The sequence below is a fragment of the Ipomoea triloba genome, chromosome 8 (genome assembly GCF_003576645.1).
Source record: "Ipomoea triloba cultivar NCNSP0323 chromosome 8, ASM357664v1".
Classification (NCBI taxonomy): Eukaryota; Viridiplantae; Streptophyta; class Magnoliopsida; order Solanales; family Convolvulaceae; genus Ipomoea; species Ipomoea triloba.
The window spans coordinates 8,703,370-8,723,806 of record NC_044923.1 but is presented as its reverse complement, the minus strand read 5'-3'; the positions used below and the strand labels follow the sequence as shown (position 1 = coordinate 8,723,806).

Here is a 20,437-nt window from a genome sequence, read left to right as displayed (position 1 = left end):
TTTGCATTAATTTCTTTCACTGGATGATATGCTTGCTATTTCAAAATTTTTCAGTAGGGAATAGGTGAATATGGCACAGATTTTAGCTCCTTCTGCCCAATGGCAAATGAGGATAGCCAAGAGCTCAACCGAGGCTTCTCCAATGGCTTCAAAGATGTGGGGCTCTGTTGTAATGAAACCAAACAAAAGACTTGCAGTAAAAAGCTCTGCTAAGTTCAGAGTGTTTGCGCTGCAGTCTGAGAACAACACTGTGAACCGGATGGAACAGCTGCTAAAGACAATATAACTAATAGAATTATATCTTTCTTTTTTTTTTAATTTTTTTTGATAATTAATCATTTTTTTTGAATAAATGTACTGTAAACATCGAATTCTAAATTAAAGAAATGCATATGTATTACTCCGTATTTTTTTTGTTGTAGCTACAAATTTATTTAATTTAATGAGAGTAATAGAGTAGGGTACTTACTCTCCTTCTGCCCAATGGCAAATGAGGATAGCCAAGAGCTCAACCGAGGCTTCTCCAATGACTTCAAAGATGTGGGGCTCTGTTGTAATGAAACCAAACAAAAGGCTTGCAGTAAAAAGTTCTGCTAAGTTCAGAGTGTTTGCGCTGCAGTCTGAGAACAGCACTGTGAACTGGATGGAACAGCTGCTAAATTTGGACGTTACTCCATACACTGAATCACTGATAAGATCATTGCTGTATACATATGGTACGTTCTCCGTTCCTTGCACAGGTTCCATCATGCATGATCAGGCTTCTCTTAGAAACAAGAGTTTTTTAATTGTTAAGAATTCCACATTGATAAAATAAGAGAGAACATATGAGTTTATAAGGCTATTGGTTAGACTAACTAAATGATTGGATTCAGTCTTTTAGTGTAGTTTGGCCCATGTGCATCATAACCCAGTGCATAACAACAACTCTCACTATAATTAGTTAGGTGGTTGACAACTTGACATCCTTTTTAATTTGTTGTGACCAAGAAATCACTTGGATATTTTGATGCAAAAATTGACTTTACATGTTTGCATTAATGCGTATGTTGTTACTGATTGAAACAGGATTGGTGGCTCTGGAATTGACACGCGTAGCGTAGTAAATCCCGAGTATGCAATGCTGCTTCTATTTTTACTTGAAAAGAAAGTGGTAAACGTATTTAATCCTTCTTAGTTCTCAACTATATAGTTTTGAATACTCAGACAATTTCAAAACCAGTTCAACACCCTTCCGAGCTTCCGGGCAAGCACCTGTGCAAGGACCTGGAGAAGACAGTGAAGTTATTCTATAGTAAACTCATTTCCATTTTTTTTTTTTTTAGTATCATTTCCTTACCTTTTGGGATAGACTTGTAATGACATCCTCCTTTAGCCCCCAAGCAATATTTAAGGACCCTTTCCGTGGAGGTAACAACATCTTGGTGAATATAATAAATAACCTTTGGATCGTGTTATTCCAATGATTTCACTACTGCTAATGTGAAGTTATGGAATACTCACTGCTTCTAATGCTGTCATACATTACTGAAATAGGTCATCAGTGATTATACACGCCAGCTGGTGAGCGTATTCCTACAAACAAACGCTACAGGGCTGCTCAAATTTTTAGCGACCCAAAAATTGTAGCAGAAGTGCCATGGTAAATTTACTATTTCAGGCTTTCTTCTGGAATCCTTTTTTTTTTTTTTTTTTTTTTTTCAGCTTAGCTCTTTCTATGCATCATACAAATTTAAGACAATACAAACAATGGAAGATGATATCAAAACCTTCCTCCCAAAATAATACCTGTAACTGTAATTATTGTTATGTGCCATCCAAGAATCTGGCACTTAACATTGAATGAAATAATCTATACTATCCAACTATCTTAAACTACTAATTTAAACATTTTTCTTGATAATTTGAATATAAACTTGTCAATCCCAGCTAAAGTGGGATTAAAGCATAGTTTGCCAGTCGTTATTAGCATCTCATTTTTAATTTTATGATTCTGGACTATTTTTTTTACTCCCCTCATCTGTGGAAAATGATAACTAGGTATGGCATAGAGCAATAGTACACCTTACTCCAGCAAAATGTGAAGTGGCCCTTGGGTTGGCCTGTTGGAGGCTACCCAGGTCCTCAGGTAATGAATAAAATCTAGAATGAAATTCTTTATTACTCTACAATTTGTTTCTTTCAATCATCCTTCTTTGAGAAGTTTGTAGCTTACTGTATACAATCAGTCTAAATGGATATGCTTTAAGGTTGTGACACAATCAGGTTTAATAGGAGAATATATTTAAATATTGTTCTTTTTGTGGGAAATTTAGGGTCCTTACTATTGTGGTGCTGGGGCAGACAAGTCGTTTGGCCGTGACATATCAGATGCTCACTACAAGGCCTGCTTATATGCTGGAATTAACATTAGTGGCACCAACGGGGAGGTCATGCCTGGTCAGGTGATATTCTCTTTACCTGCCCCTTGTTTAAAAACCTGATCAACAGTTCCGGGTCCTTTGGTAACACATTGACCTAAAATTCCTTTGACACAGTGGGAATTCCAAGTAGGCCCTAGCGTCGGGATTGAGGCTGGAGATCATATCTGGTGTGCTAGATACATCCTTGAGGTAACATAACACCCTCGTTCTGTAGCCTGATGTGGTATATTTGGCAGAACATTCTTTGGATTCTTGCGAATGTTACACTATCCTCAAGACTTTTTAATTCTATTTTACTCGGGTGTTGAGCAACATAGAGTGTTTCATAGACAAATTGAAACATAAAAAATAAAAAGTTGTTTCTTGACCATTGCACTATAAGTGTTTTATGGTTTTAATATGAACATTTGCTATATGCTTGCTTCTAAGCCAATTGTTTGGTATACTAATTATTGTACGTCTTTAATGCTTTTATAGAGAATTACTGAACAAGCTGGAGTTGTTCTCTCACTTGATCGCATCCAAAGCCTATAGAGGTAGTTTAATTGCATTACAGTGAAATTCAACCCCCTCTCCCTTGACAAAAGTACAAAACTGTTAGGTGATTTTCATCCTTTTGCAATTTGAATTGACAGGGTGACTGGAATGGTGCCGGGTGCCACACCAATTACAGGTACATATAGATAGATACTTGTGATATTTAGTAATTTATACATGTGGAGCCATTTGATATTAGGTCTGAAGATGCTAAACTATGTTGTGAATTATTCCTACACTCAGTACCAAGAGTATGAGAGAGGAAGGGGGCTTTGAAGTTATCAAGAAAGCAATTCTGAATCTCTCGCTTCGCCATCGGGATCACATCAGCGCTTATGGAGAAGGAAATGAGAGAAGGTTGACGGGAAAGCATGAAACTGCCAGCATCAACACATTTTCTTGGGTATCTTGTCTATAACATACTCTTGATGTTCTTTAGTATTAGGCTATTTGTTGGAAATTGAGAATTGATTTGCTCGGGATTGATGTGCAGGGAGTTGCTAACCAGGGTTGTTCAATTCGTGTGGGCCGTGATACCGAGAAGAATGGCAAAGGTATGACTCTAAATGATATGCAGGGAGTTGCTATAATGCACATGGCCAAACCACACTAAAAGATTGAATCCAATCAATTAGCTAGTCCAACCCATGGATAAACCATATGTTCTCTCTTATTTTTTTCAATGTGGGACTCTTAACATCGAGGAACTGCATTCCATAAATGATTTGTGAAATGACTTATTGCCATTGTATGAAAGAGGGACGTTCATCGTTCGTTCTTCAGCAAACACTTCTATTGATACTGATAGTGGCGATGCTTTGTGCTATTCCTTTGCGTTTGTTTGATAGGCTATTCGGAGGATCGACGCCCTGCTTCAAACATGGATCCCTATGTGGTGACCGCGTTACTTGCTGAACTACCCTACTGTGGCAGCCCACAGTCGAGGCCGAAGCTCTTGCTGCCCAAAAACTGGCATTGAAGGTCTGAACGGGGTTGAAGTGAATCATCAAGAGTAGATTGATTTATTATATTAGTGTAGGAACCTGGTGCTCTGCTCTTTTCTTTGATTCCTATAATTTGTGCAAATAAGGAACCTATTTACTCCTTAAAAACACTTGGCTGTGCTTACAAATGGTTGGTTCCTTTGCTGGAGTTTTATTGCATTATTAATAATAAAGAAGCCTATGATGCTTTTCTTTGTAGTTTGTACACATCTATTCTTGGCCAAGAATGACAATATTTTTACTTCAGTTTAGAATCTTTAGCTTGACCAATAAGGCTGTATGTAAATGCAAGGGCCAAACGGGGAAATTTACAAATATGAAGATACGTTATAGTAAGCAATGGCGGAACTATAAATTTATAATAATGAATAATCTAACATCGTGTTTTTATTTTTCTATTATCTTAAATGTTTAATGTAGTTACATATTTTCTAATAAATAATAATACACAATTTTAGAGTTTGAAATCAAGAAATTTATATTTTGAAAGCAAGTAAGGATTAATAAATATACAATCTCTAATAGGCATAATTGAAAAAATAGTTATCCTTGGGTGCCCGGGTGTGCCTAGCGCCTAGGGCACCTAGGCGGCAATTAATCGGTGCCTAAGAGCATTCGTGTATTTTTTTTATTTTATTTTTTATTTTTAAAAATTTGTTTATTTTTTTTAAAATTTCTTAAGACTAATAATTATAAAATACTGGTACTTAATAGTTTAATAGTTAATACTAGAATATTAAATATTAACCAAAAAATATAAGAGTTTGAAGAATTTAGGGTTATTTTGTTCAAAACAATGCTGTTTTAAATGAAATAACCTATTTAAAAAAGAAAGAACAATAGCTAATCGGCCGACTAAGCGGCCTAGTCGGCGCCTAAGAGACCTAGGTAGTCAGCGCTTAAGCGGCTTAGGCAGCCTAGACCACCAATTATGGTAGGGATGTCAATCGGGCCAGCCCGCTCGGTTTCGGACTAGCCCTGTCGGGTTAATCGGTTTGGACTAATCAGTTATTTTATCATTTTATTTTCGGGTTCGTTTTGGCCCTAACCCTAAACTTTGGGTTGTTGGGCTAATTGGGCGGGCTGAACCATCTGAACTAAAATTGAAAACTGAAAGTGAGTACCCATATTTAGAGATATAAAAATAAGCCTGATTTGCTGAGTTGAGCCCATTTAACATTTGTTTAAGCATGTTGGGTTTTATATTTCTCCGATCCAATCCAAATGGGTTGTCCCATTTTGTCCCTAAGGGGTACCCGTGTTATACAAGTTGGTTTCATAGCCCATGTAACCCGCGGGCATACCCGTATAACTCTCCAGCCCTAGTTATACCTTCATCGTAAGTTTATTTAAATGTTTATTAGTTTAAATGTGTTTGTAATTTTACATTAGAATTTAAAAATAAAATTAATGGTAAGAATTGAATTCTTAATTTCTTCTTTATTCTTAATTTAACAAGATCAATTAAATGCTAAAGGCATTTATTAAACTTTTTTTGTATAACAATATATTTATTTAAATCATTCCTTAACATGAATGTACACAATTTATAACATAGTTATATTATGATTATTAATTTTTATATGTATTAATTAATACATTTAATTGTAATTTTATATTATTATTAATATAATTATAGAGTTAATTCTAGCAATGGTCCCTCAACTATGTTAATTTTCCAAAATTGATCCTCGTCTTTTAATTTGGACGAAAAAGATACTTGACATTCAAATTTGTTCCATGGTCCTTCCTTTTATCTGCAGTTAAATAGGGCGTTATGTCAGGGGTAAAATAGTCTTTTCATTAGATAGTCTTCTTCTTCCTCCATTCCAGTGTATCGCAGGAAGATCTGTAGACGGTAGTGGCGACGCAGCGTGATGCGAGGGGGTGGCGACGGGGCGTGAGGCGAGGGGGTAGAGACGGCTGCGGCGGCGACGGAGAGGGTAGTCTTCTCGGTCTGTGGCGACGGCGTGAGATCTGTATGGAAGGTAGGAAGATCTGTAGTCTCCTGGATTTTGTGGGGGAGGGGGTTGAAATAACCTTTTTTTTTTGTAGAAACAATCTCCGACAAGGGTTCTGCTTCTATTTCAGCAGTTCCGAGGTGGTCCAGTGATACCATTTCTTCAAACGTGCAAAGGATGGGTCTCGGCAGTGTGTTTGGTCCAGTTTCTCCGGTGAGTTTCTTCTTTCTGGTATGAAATTGTTGCTATTTGTTTTTATGCTTTCTCTGTTTGATAGGCACGGCGGCGGCAAGTGAATTTTCGCCGGCAGGGGCAGCGAAAATCATAGGGCGCTCTCTTCTCCACTTGAACTTTACATAGGCCCTAGACCAGACCAGACCTACCACGGCAGAGAATTGCGAGGAACTTCTTCTATGGCGGCGAAGAAGGTGCACGAATCGCTGATCTGCAAGTGGTTGATGGAGGAGGTGCAGCGATGGGCGGCATGAAGCAGACGGGGGTGAGTATGAGGTACATGATGGAGTTCGGGTTGAGGCCCACGGACCGGAATTCGTTTATCTCCTCTCAGTCCCTCCACAAAGAGCTTCTTATTCGGATTGCGCGCCGTGCTATTGACCTACAAAACCTCCCCTACGGCCTCTCTCTCAAGCCCGCTGTGCTCAAGGTTCGCAATTTCACGCTTTCAATTCCCATTATTTGCATCGCTGATCTTCTCTGCGTGTTACTGACCAAACATGGAAGAAGACTATTTAATGAAAAGACTATTTTACCCATTAACATAACGGCTAGTTAACTGTAGATAAACGGAAGGACCATTGCTGGAACAAATTTGAAAGTCAAGTGTTTTTTTCGTCCAAATTAAAAGATGAAGACTAATTTTAGAAAATTAACATAGTTGGGGGACCATTGTTGGAATTAACTCTATAATTATATATATAACTAATGTAAATTTTATTTATTACATAAATTAAGTAAAGTTATAAACTATACATTTTAGAAACTTTATAACTTAATAATATTATAATTATAAAGTAAAAATAAAATATCGCATATAAATTATATCAATGTTAAATAAATTATTAGTATATTTCAAACTAGGAAATATACACTAATAAATGTAAACTTATACATAATTCAATTAATCTAAACCGGCATTTCTAAATTTTAACTAAAAACAATTAATATATACTTACAAAGTTACATTATAATATAATATTTACAGTAAGTTTTTAACTTTTCATTATTTATTATTAATAAAGAACACTTTTCAATAGTTCGGGTTATCAGGCTATTAAATTTATCGGTTTTGCGCTCATCGAGCTAATGTTTTTTATCGGGTTAGCCTGTTCGGGTCATAGCCCTATCGATTTCGGTTTTATCGGGCTAGCCCATCGAGTTTGGACCCGATTGACATCTCGAAATTATGATGATACGCTAGGTGGTCGGTCGACGCCTATGCTGAATTTTTGCAATACCACTAATACGTCATGATAATAATTACCTCACAAGTTTTAAGAATGGTGGAACAACATATACACTATTATGATTATGTGATTAGTAACATCATTTATTCTATTTTCAAACAATAAAGCAAGTGAACTTTAAAAATCCTTATCAATCTAAAGTATTTAAATCCAAATCAAGAACGAATATTTACAAGTTGGATCTCTAGAATTTAACATTGTGGTACAAGATTAATTTACCCTACCAACCATCGTCCAAATGAACGGTTTAATAATTAAATTATGAAAAGTTTTCATGAACGCACGTAATAACCTAAATTTAATTCTAAAATAACAACAAAATTAAATAAAATTCTAGTGGTGACTATACAATGCAAGTCATCTTTTTTACTAAAAATCAAGTATATCATATCAGGTTAGGGAGTTAGTTGTTTTTGATGAGATATTATTGCAAAATATTCATAAAAGTGAGAATGCAACATGCATGTAGACAAAGACAATTACTAGTAAAAAGTTCAAATATTGTTTGAACTTGTTGGGTGTTTACAGATTTAAGATGAGCATGATTGTCCCGACCCGTGAGTATATGCGAGATATGTCTTTTCTCCTAAAGGGCATATTTGCCAAGGTGGAGATTTGTTGAGTTTGTCTCAAGAATATGAGTTTGTCTCATATAAGGAATATGATTGGAGTAGATTGGGTCGGGCCCATGATACAAAGGTAGATGCCTATAAATACATTACTCTTGTATCTCTAGGTGTTGTATTACCACCACAATTAATAAAAGAATGACTCTAATCCACTCCCGTGAACGTAGGCAAATTGTCGAACTACTTACCTTCTTTACTGTCTGCCATTATTATTGTTTCTTGTTCTTGTTAATCTCAACATTTTCTCTTTTAGTTTGTTTTTTTTCTAATTCGTTTTCTTTTATATTTAAATATTTTTAAAATTTTAAAATTAATTGCTCAAAATTTATCCGCTATCAATGAAGATGGTTGGAGAATTCCGACCATGATGGATCGGTAGTTGTTAGGTTTGGTACCGTTGAAAACACATGCATGGTTCATGTTTATCAATAGTATATACTATATATGTTCAAGCATGTAATTGTAGTGTTAGCCACCTTATCAACATCATTATTGTTTTGTAATTTTGTGATATTTAAGCATTTGGCCAAAAACTCCTCAACCAAAGGAGCAATAAATGCTAATTCTTTAAGTCCTCTCGTGGATCATAAGTCCATGCATGATATAAATGATATCAAAATAAATTTGTTTTAGACCCTTAGAGCATCCGCCATATCAATGGATACTTCATGGGTTATTGTCAGGGATTTGCCACATAGCATAGAGAGAGAAGAAGAGAGAGAAGAAAGGGAGAGCTTCTGCAACAATCGGGTTCTTTCTACAGTACAAATTAAAGCTATTGTTTTTTAACCTAGGCTGCTGTGCGCGTATCAGCAGCCGCCCATGCGGGCGCGTGCACTGCATGCGCTCGCATGGGCGTGGCCTGTTACAAAGCCTTTTGATTTTTTTTTTTATAAATTATATTTGTTTTATTTTTTTATTCTTCCCACCTCATTTTCTCTTTCCTAATCACATCTACAAAAACTTCTCAATTACCGTGAAAAAACTCCACTGATAAGGATGCTCTCAGATATATATGCTTTTAGAGTTAAATTTAAAATAATACAAAAATGATTGTGATAAATAACTTTAAACAGAAAAAAAAATGACAATATAAAAATTTAAAAGTATATTTTAATGTATTAGATTTTTAGAATGCCATTTATAATATATCTCTCAATTTTGATAACCTACATAATAAATAAAGATTAAAAATTATTTTTTATGTGCTTCAAATTAAAATCATTTATCTTAGTTATTTGTTGTTTTATTCTAGACCACTAACTATTGCATTTAATTCCACTGCTAAAATAATAAATATTAAATTATTTTATTTTAATTACTAAATACTTAACCAATTTTTAAAATAAAAAAATGTACTAACCAATGAGGATCGATATTGGCCTATTTGGTAAAATAGTTGGCCTATCATCCAATTTTGGCTTATTTTACCACTATTAGCTATTTGACTTGTTTAAAAAATCAATATAAGTGTTTGCTTAATCAACTTTTTGTAACTCCAAAATGCTAAAATTCAAAAAGTTGCTCAAAGCAACTTTTTTAATTAGCTTTTTGAAAAAAGAAATTATACCAAACAATTAATTACCAAACACGTTTCTACAATCAGCTAATTTTATTAACTATTTATACGATCTAACCAATTAGCTAATAGCTACCGGTAACAGTCATTTACCAAACAGGGCCACTAACACATATGCTTCTGAAAACCTTCTACTATATAGTAAAGAAAAATTTAATCAAAATACTTGACACAACAATCTTTTTATATATCCTTTACTCTTATAAGTTACTTCACAAGTCACTACCTTGTATATCTCAACTCTACTTTTCCATTACTTTTTAATGTAATAGAATCTTACTTCAATGTCTTGTAATTTACTTTACTATGTCTTACTTCAATATATTAAATCTTATAATTACCAACCTAACTATCTAACCAACTCGATCGGTTGAGGGTTGCCTCAAGTAAATAAACAATTTTAAATGAATAAAGTATATATAATGTTAAATATGCACTTCAAAATTGAATTTTAATAACATTATGATAACAGACATTTAATTAGAATATAATGAACATTTATCCTCGAGGAATACGCATCTTATTAATTGTTATCGTGCTCGGCTTGGCACACTCTTGTTTTATGTAGTTTTTGTTTTTATTTTTTTTTAATATTTTGTTTATACAACAAAAAAAAAAAAAAAACCCCTTCCTATCCTATTTTACTTATCTATTAACTATCTAATTGTAAAACAATCTTTAATCTTTAATCTTTTTATATTTCATAAATTCCCACTGATTAAATTGACTATTTATATGGAATAATTTTCTTTAGATTATGATAATGTTAATTATGTGCAGGTTAAAGAATTTAGTGTTCCCAAATTTATGTTGTATTTATCATTTTTGATATAACAGATTGTAAAGGCCAAAATAAGGCTTGGTTTATTCATTTCGAGTTTTTATCCAACAAATTTTGTCCAGAAGATTATATAATAGAAGATATTTATGCAGTAGATCTATACTTTGGTAAAAGTCATTCGACAAATCCTACACCTTGCAACACATTATTGATTCCAATAAATCTTGATAGGTCAATCTGAAGATTGTCGGGATCACACGCTTAATACTATGTCAAAAGTTATAACTAGTATCGAAAGTGCAACTGTATTTCCTTAAACTTGCATAATAGCATGTTCCGATGACAGGATATTAGACTTGTCTCTCTAAGCTTTTACCTAACAATCCATCTCCTAGCACCTGCCAATCTCAAATGCGCAGAATGCTTTCAATGGGATCCGAATGCATAACCTACTCTAATATCATTTCTTCTAAAGTAGAGGGGCTCTATTTATAGAGTTGAGGAGCTAAAAAATTGAATGACTTTGAATATATCGGTTGACGCCCTACGAGATGGTATGTGTCCAAAAATTGTCATCTATTTCTTTTATGTTGCACACATTGACCATAAGACTTCACCCAATATCTTTTATGTCAAATTCATCAGTCTATCCCTAAAAGTTGCTCAACAACCTTTCTGAACATATCTTGAAGTCAATTAAGAGTCTTGAGAAATGTGTCCAACAGCTTTGGTCACATTTCTCAAGACTTCTTGTACTGAAACAAGATATTTTATAATGATTCAAATGTGATGTAATCTTTCTAGTCCACTCTTCTCCTAATGTCTAGAAAGAATCCCCTATAATCACTTTCAGTACAATTACAACAATGCTTTAATCATAAAGCCATTATCACTAATCAACAGACTTTCTCAGACAACTCTTATTACTCTTTTCTATCTACTCATGGTAGAGAACTTTCAACTAAGAGAGTTGAAATGATATAGGTCATATTTGGTAAATAATTGGCATATCAGCTAATTTTGGCCTATTTGACCATTATTAGTTGTTTGGCTTGGTTAAAAAATCAATATAAGTGTTTGGTTAATAAGTTTTTTGTGATTTCAAAATACTAAATTTCAAAATGCTACTCAAAGCAGCCTTTTCAATTAGCCTTTTGAGAAAAGAAATTATACTAAACATGCTATCAGTTAACGGCTAATTTACCAAACACTTTTCTACAATCAGCTAATATTATCAATTAATTATAACTTCTAACCCAATCAACTAACAAAATTAGCTAACAACTATTTACTAAACAGTGCGATAAGTAAATCTAGATGCTCTTGTAGCCTCTTTGAACTTGATAAATGACAATTGAGCTTTTGAATTCTTGAATTTGCTTATACGAAATGTCTTTTATGCCACTTCTCCTTAGCATTTAGATTGTCGGAAGTTATGTAATAAAAAGCCAAATCAAGATAATTGGTACAAATAGCCCAAAATACATTGAACAAATAATATAATCACATACAAGCCCATCATTAGTGATGATTACATTTTGATTTGAACCAGGCCAGTTGATGACTCAAATCGAATTAGATGCTTTAGAACCTTAACTATAATACGAACCTTTCATACTATTTCAGTTTAACGTTTAGATCCTCCACTTTAATGATTTTACTCAATTGAATCATATATTGAGATAGCTTGATAATTTCACTTATATTGATACTCAATTTAGTTCTTGACTATAGTAATTTTATCTAAGTTAATCTTCGACTATAATGATTTTATCCAATTTAATTGTCGACTATAATGATTTTTTTTTGTATTTAGACCTTGATTCTAACAGTCGAAAATTTAATCGGGTAAAATAATCAAAGTTGAGTACCTAATAAAATCGTTTAGAATTAAATGGAGAAACTAGTTTCGAATCACCCATGCTTCCAACCACCACCCTTGTCCGCGACGACCAACCCCCAGACAAATCCCATAATTGCCAAAAAAAATACCATCACCACCAACCTAATTTCTATTGCCACCAAACTCATCACCCAAGCCACTACTCTTTTGGGTCATCAAGATAACGAGTAATTACAAAGAAAAGAAGGAATCAGGGATGACACCCTTCTATGTATACCCATTCCAGTGATTGAAACGATTGGTGAACTTAATTGTAGAGATATCATTCGGGTTAACTCGTTCAATTTCAAGCTAGTCTTGTTGGGTTTATCAATTCAAGTCTATAGATATATTTTTAGTCGAGTTTTAAAATTCTTGGCCTCTCCAAAACCTCAGTTGTTATATTATTGTGGACCATGGTCTAAAAACGGCACTGTTTCTTTAAATGAAGAAACGGTTGCCGTCACATCTTAACGGAGCTCCGTAAATGAAACTGCCTCACATTTGTTTTTATATTATCAAATGAAACTGTAGTTATATCAAAATGAAACTGTAGTTGTGTTGAAAGAAAACTGTAGTGTATATAAAATGAAATTGAATAACAGTTTCACATATTTGAGTGTATATTGTCCAATGAAACTGTAGTTATATCAAAATGATATTGTAGTTGTGTTGAAAGGAAACTACAGCATATATAAAATGAAACTGAATAACAGTTTCACATATTTGAGTGTATAATGTGGAATGAAACTGTAGTTATATCGAAAAGAAACTGTAATTGTGTTGAAAGGAAACTGTAGTGTATATAAAACGAAAGTGAACATGTTACACTAATATAGAGCTACTTTACTCCTAACGGCGCGGGCGGATGCTGTTTCTTTTCATTAATCAAAACGACGTCGTTTTGATGCATGGACTTCCATGCATTGTGTACCCGATCCATAGTAAAATTTCCGCCAAAACCTCAAGTTGTTGGACTTATCAGGAGGCTTAGTTAAAACTTTGAACATTATCAAATTAACATTCTAAACTTTTAATTTTAATAAACTAGCACATATACACTAATAAATACTACGTATAAACTTAAACATCATTCAATCAATCTAAACCTCCATTTTCAAATTCTAATTAAATATAATTGATATATTTACAATATAATATAATAGTTATGATAGATTTTTTATTATTTATTTTCATTAAAAATATTTTATTTCATAATATATTTATTAAAATTTTATTTACATATTTAATTAAAAAGTACTACTACGTACTAAATATGAGCTTACATATAAATTCTTGTATATTTTGTTCCACATAACTTGTGAAACAAAGAATAGTCTTAAGTTGCTCGAACTATCGGGCTAGTCCACTGCTTAGGCAATCAGGCTTATCGGGCTAAAATTTCTTGACCCTAATCCTATATAATTTTTCGGCCTTATCAAGCAAACCCATTAATTTCGAGCTAAGATTGATATCCCTACTTAATTGAAATGCATTATTAGAAAAGAGAAAAGATATTATTTACAAAACAAAGTTAATTACTTTGGATAATTTATCTAGTTACAAACACGTATAATGTATGGTAAAAAAAACTGAATGAATAAAAATGATGGTAAATTATATATATAATCAAGATTTTATAACTATTATGAGAAGAAAAATATACAAAAAGTATAAAGAAAAAAGGATAAATAAAAATATCAATATATTATGTATAAAGAGATCATAAATGTAAAAATTAAAAAGGATTTGAAAGTGTGCAAGAAAGAAGCATAGTGTACATATTATTATATTTAACAATATTATTTAAGATGTTATTAACAACTTGGAGGAGAAAAAAAAACAAGAGGAAAAAATAAAAATAATTTGTGAGTGTATAAGAGAGAAATCACAATGTACAAGTTAATACTCCATCTTATTACATCACTAGATTTCTATTCTTATTGTGATAGATTCCTTGTGGACACCTGACATGGTCCTCCCACCTAATGAGTCATTGAGTCATTCTTATTTACCTCTCCACTTTCTGTCAAGCCAGAGTGTAGGCCCAGGAGCAATTGAATTTCACATTTTATCATCATTGCCTTTTATATATATTCTTTGTATATCATATAAGATTTTGCAAACTTTTGTATTTTATGGCAAAAACTTGTGTGAGACCGTCTCACCATGAGACGAGTCGGATCGGGTCGGGTCAAGATGCAAGTGTAACACTTATATGAACAAATGTCATACTTATATGCTCAAATGTAATATTAATCACGAATAAAATTTTTGTTACTTATAAGGGTAAATGTAATACTTTTAAGGGAAAATACAATACTTTTACATTTCGATTTAAAAGTATTACATTTTTCCTCAAAAGTATTATATTTGCCCTTATAAGTAAGGAGCACTTGTCAACGTAACATTACTTATTATGAAAAATGTATTACTTTTTCTCTTATAAGTAACAAAAATTGTATTCTTGATTAGTGTTATATTTGAGCACATAAGTATGACATTTGCACATATAAATATGACATTTGCATGGTGCCTTGACCCGACCCGACCCGTCTCACAAATAAGGATTCGTGAGACGGTCTCTTGTATTATTAGTTATATATTAGTGAAATGATTAACTTTTTTAAAGAAAAAAATTGTAAAAATTTAATAATATCCTATGAATAGAGAGAAAAAAACGTTGAAATGATATTTCCTATTAAAAATGCTATGATGTTGAAATATGGCGACCTGTATCATAAAATGAATGATAACATGTGTACGAACTTGGACCCACGGTGGTCTGGTCAAGGATCTCGTGGTTAGGTTAAATTCTCGTGGACTGCCAACTACAATTTCCAAGTGTTATAAATAGAGAACATGAAGATCATATATATATATATATATATCATCACTACAAGATGAGCAAAAGGAAATAATAATAATATGGAAACAATAATTTCCTCAACTTGTCCATTTTAAGATGGAGTCCTGCACTTCTCTTCCATTCCTCCCCATCAGCCATGAAAAATCACAAGCTTTCATGGCTTTTTCTGGCTTCCTAAACCCTAATTGAAGCTAGCCAGAAGCATGCAACCCTAATCTTGCAGGCTGGAGAATGAGTAGATGCAGAAGAAAGAAAAAGCTAGCCTCAGCTCAACCCAAAGTTTAAATGAAAGGTTAGTTTTTCACCGGAATATTATTGGTACTTTAAACAGTTTGGTTGGCGTGAGTGACCGGGTACTCTCATCCTTTAAGAAATGCCGTCGGAAGTTCAAAACCCTCTTTCGTATGAAAAACCAATATGGTCAGCACTTTGCCCTTTAATTGGATCGATCTGGTACAAATAAAGATATATAACGGAGATTAGTCTGAGTATAGTATGGACTTAAAGCCTATTTTGAACACCACAGGGTCTACAAAAAAATTATCATGTGTACTTTGTGTGGTTTAACAGAAAAACCTTTTTAATTTGTTTTTTTTTTTTTTTGCATTTAGGAATAAAGAAGTGCAGAATGGTTGCAGAAAGCTTTGTATGTTTTTGGCTGCTGGAGAGGAATGGTAGAAAAGTGCAGGAGTCCATCATGAATTGGAAAAGTTGAAATTTCTTCCATATCACCTTTTTTTTTTTAATTTTTTTTTTTAAATCTTGATTTCCACTTAATATCATACATACATACATATGAGTATGTGTGCTTATATATATTTATGTATGTATGTATGGTCTATGCTGCATCTTTTATCAATAAAAAAAAACTATTAATTGCGGTACATCTTGATGCCCAAGTTATTATTGTGTACTATAAATTATTGCAGCATATAATTGTAAGAAGAAATAAATAATTAATAGACAAATTAAGGTCCTTCGAATTAGTAGACTAACAGCAGAATAGCCTTAACCAAGGATGTCAGAGATGCCACTGGTGGGTGGGAGAATATATATACTACTTAAGTTTTATAAACCATCGATGAACTATAACAATAAGGGAACATTTGATGCCCGCACTATCAGTTTATAAGTTTAAAGTTTTATACACCACTGATAAATAACATCTCATATTATTAGAACTAATGACCTTGTAATTTAGTGGCACAAAGTAACTTGTAGTACTAAAAAAAAAAAAAAAACCTCGACATGTTTTGCCTGCTAAACGACCTATGTAACACATTTTAATTTCCTATCATGGGCTTTGTCTTTATCTATGTCATATCACTTCTCTCATGTTTAAAGCCCAACTTTGGCTAACCCCAACAGATTTTTATAGCAAAATTATAATAACTCCTAGGAAGAAAATGATTAGAATAATATAATGCATGTTAAAATATTTCAGGGTGCCACAGATTCATACTTCATCTTTGAGTATTATTGTAACTCTACTTTTACTGGTCCTGCTCTAGCTAAGATTATCTCTTGTACCTCTACAAATGCATCCTTCATGTACTTTGTAAATACAATTGATCAATAATAAAACTCTTTCTAAAAATACTTATTCTAATCTGCACTACCTAGCAGCAATCTTCAAAGATCTATTATGTATAAAATACAACGGAAAAAAAAATTTAAATTCTTATTTCAAGGGTAAAAAACCGAGTTAACCAGGTAATCAAAGCAAATATAAGAATCAAATACAATAGTAGCTTGTAGCCTTATTTTATTAAAAAAAAAAAAAGGTATATAAACTAGTCAAGTGTAATCGGTTCGGTCCACCTTTAGGGTCACTTCTAAGGCATTTAGAGCGGTGAAATACTCCCACCGTGTCAAATGTCCTCTCAACTGGGGCCTCATTGGAAAATAAGAGCAATGGGACTTTTCACAATGTGGTTCTGGGAGACCCAGGCAATAGCCCCTTGAACCATATCTTCATCCACTGGTGTGGATGATGGGCTAAAGGAGATGTTGTAAGTGAGTTTTTGGTTCACCTCAGTGAAAACCAGAGTGTCCGGCGTGACCCCAACATCAACCCCTGGAATCGGAGACACCTTAACAGTGTACATTGAGTTTGCCTCACCAACATTGGTAACTGTCCTGGAATATGTCAAACTGGTTTGTCCCAACCAAATAGCAAATGAAGGGTAGTTAAGTTGTGCCTCAGGTATGCTTGTAACTTGGGAACACTCAACTTTGCGTTGCACAATCTGTTGGATCTCCTGGTCTGTGTAGTTGAGTCCACACAGGTAAGGGATGTAGTCATCAGGGTTGAGGTCATATATGAGCCCTGGATCACTAGCTCTTGAAGGGTTCACGTGGCCCCCACCCGTGGCGAAAACATCAGCAGGAACCAACCTTTCGTCGAGAATCTTGCTGCCGTTTAGGTTGTACTGGTCCGCGGTAGTGATGATCGCGGATTTTATAGCAGCCGGAGACCAATCTGGGTGCGCGCTCTTGAGTAACGCCGCGATCCCGCTAAGGTGGGGAGTTGCCATTGATGTCCCGGATATAATGTTGAAAGTTGCATTTCCATTATTACTAGTGTTGTTATCGACAGAAAATGGCCAGGCGGCAAGAATGTTGACCCCGGGGCCGAGAATATCAGGCTTGAGGATTCCAGGGCTAGCACTGTTAGGTCCCCTGGAGGAGAATGATGCAACAGATGGGGCAGTTTTGGTGCCAATAATTGTTCCTTTGAACACAATTGTGGCTGTGGGGGGAGAGTTAGTAGTAGTAGTGGAGTTTATATAGCCTTTTACAATCAACCCATCATTGTAACTCAATTCTGTGGCGGGAAGCACATGAGTATCAGCAAGAATGGTGTACCCATCTATCTCCTGATTCACAAGAATCATGGCGGCCCCACCTGCTTCCTTCACTGTTTTCCCCTTGTCCACCCTGGCAATCCCACCCCCTCTATCACACAACACAACTTTCCCCTTCACATCACTCTTGTCCAACGAGCCTGCCCCGCACAGCGCCGCGTCTTCATCTTTTGCGCCCGGGTATACTAAAGGTAATAAAGTGGGTGGGAAATTGTGGACCTGGAAAGCCGATTCGCCGGATAATTGTTCCCCGTTTCCTAGCACGGCCGTGGCTTTAATTGTCCGGTCTATTGTGCTTGCCCCGACTGTGAGAATCCATGGAGCTTCGTTGGATAAAGTGGAGTAATCCGGGCCGTCATTCCCCGCCGCACAGCTCACGAAAATGCCCTTCTCCATGGCGGCGAAGGCGCCCACGGCGATGCTGTCTTCGAAGAAAGACTCCGAGGCTCCGCCGAGCGAGAGAGAAAGCACGTCCACGCCGTCTTCAATGGCGGCGTCCATGGCGGCCAGAATGGCCGATTCCGCGCACCCATCTTCCGTGCAAACCTTATAGATGGATAAATGGGCGAGCGGCGCCATTCCAACCGCCGTCCCTTTCGCGCTACCAATCACCGACACATTCGCCACGAAATTCCCCGCCGCCGTGCTGGCCGTGTGGGTCCCGTGCCCTTCCTCATCCACCGGCGGCGGCGGCGGAGACACCTCACTCACAAAATTCCTCGCGCCGATTAGCTTATTATTACACGCGCTCCCCTCAAACGCGCACGTCCCCTTCCACTTCTCCGGCGGCGGCGGCATGTTCTCGTCGTTAAACGACGGGTGGTTGGGCGTGATTCCGGTGTCCAAAACCCCCACGATCACACCCTTCCCATAGCTCGAGTTTTGCCAAAGCCCAAAGTTTTGGTGAAGCCCCAAGAAATTAGGACTATGAGTTGTGTATGTATGATACACCTTTTGAGGCCTAGCAGAGATAAACCCTTTCTTCTTCCTCATCTCACTCACCATCTCCGGGGACAATTTCGCTGCAAACCCAGACGCCACGTGGCGATATGAGTACACTATTCGAGACCTTTCCGCCTCATCACTACCACTGTCTGACACAAATGATTGGAAATAAGATTCGTAATTATCCTCTGAGAAGCCATTAATGGCGGCAGGTGGACTTACACGGACAATGTAAGTATCCTCGTACTTTGCACTAGCAACCGAATGAAGAAACACCAACGTGAAACAAACTACAACAGAAATAATGTTTGGACCGGTCATGGCTATTACACAAATTTGATGACTAAAACAGGAAGAACGCAATAAGCTATATATACACAACACTGCGTTGAATATATATATATATANTATATATATATATATATATATATATATATATATATATATATATATATATATATATATATATATATATATAATGGCTTAGGTTTCAACGTTGAAAAGCAACATTGGAGCTTGGAGAGAACAAGGGCTAATGTAAGACACTGATTTGGGGTTGTTAATGTCGTTGGTTATTCATACAATGCAACCAATTGGCGGATGATTTTATGCCTGCATTTAATATTTAACTAAAGAAAGAAGGCCGCGTTTGTTAAATTGGACAATGGTTTCTTCGTTCTTGTCTTACTAGTAACGGTATATGGCCTTTTCGGGTTGTTTCTTGCATGGAGGAGGATTTAGAACGTGGGACCTAAAAATGGGAACTTTGGGGGATGGAGTTGAACAAAGGTTGGAAAAAATTAGGCTAACATGGCTGTTGGTTTTATGATTTTTGAGTAGTAAACAGTAGGTCAACACCACCAGTAAAATAAAAAGAATATAGGAAAATATAGAGAGAACTTAGAGAGAGAATATAGGTATCTTGTGTTAGATGAATATAACATGTGATTAGTGTCTATTTATACATATTTTAGACCTTAAACCCTACTAAGAATAAGAATTTTAGACTGTCTCAAATTGAGATCAGAGTCTTTTTACATTGGCAATAATAATGCCTAATTCTATTATACTAGAAATAATATAATGAGCTTAATTCTTAACCAAGCAAGTAATCTCATAACTTGAACCAAACAAGGTAATATAACATTATCATACTCAGATTAGCTAGGTAATTTGGATTACTTTACCAAACGCCCCCTTAAAGTATTCTGCTAAATTAGAAGCGCACATAAATCTATCTATAGGGCATTAAACGACAACTGATTCTATCAAAAAAAAAAAAAAAAAAAAAAAACAGCTGGTACGTAACCTACAATTGGAGTCAATATCTTTTGGCGTTTGTATTTGTAGCAATGTGGAGCCTTGAGACATAAGTAGAGCCTTCTTCATCAATTCACAAAGGTTGAAATAACTTAATTGGTACTCCCTAATAAGTATGTCTCTCTGTTAAAATTTTCAAGGATCAAATCTTGTTGA

At 35.0% G+C, this 20,437-nt stretch overlaps 1 protein-coding gene and 1 pseudogene across 1 annotated transcript; one reads left to right on the top strand and one right to left on the bottom strand.

The window, feature by feature from the left end:
* The first annotated feature begins 70 nt into the window (after positions 1–70).
* Positions 71–4,171, top strand: LOC116027768 (annotated as a pseudogene).
* Positions 4,172–16,780: 12,609 nt separating this feature from the next.
* On the bottom strand, positions 16,781–19,036 carry LOC116026578 (subtilisin-like protease SBT1.7). Its single transcript, XM_031267900.1, has one exon. The coding sequence runs from the start codon at positions 19,019–19,021 to the stop codon at positions 17,045–17,047; it is 1,977 nt and encodes a 658-aa protein (XP_031123760.1). The 5' UTR covers positions 19,022–19,036; the 3' UTR covers positions 16,781–17,044.
* Between the last annotated feature and the right edge of the window lie 1,401 nt (positions 19,037–20,437).

Coding starts and splice junctions, on each gene's coding strand:
- LOC116026578 (XM_031267900.1), bottom strand. CDS start 19,021: ATGGTGAGTGAGATGAGGAAGAAGAAAGGGTTTATCTCTGCTAGGCCT.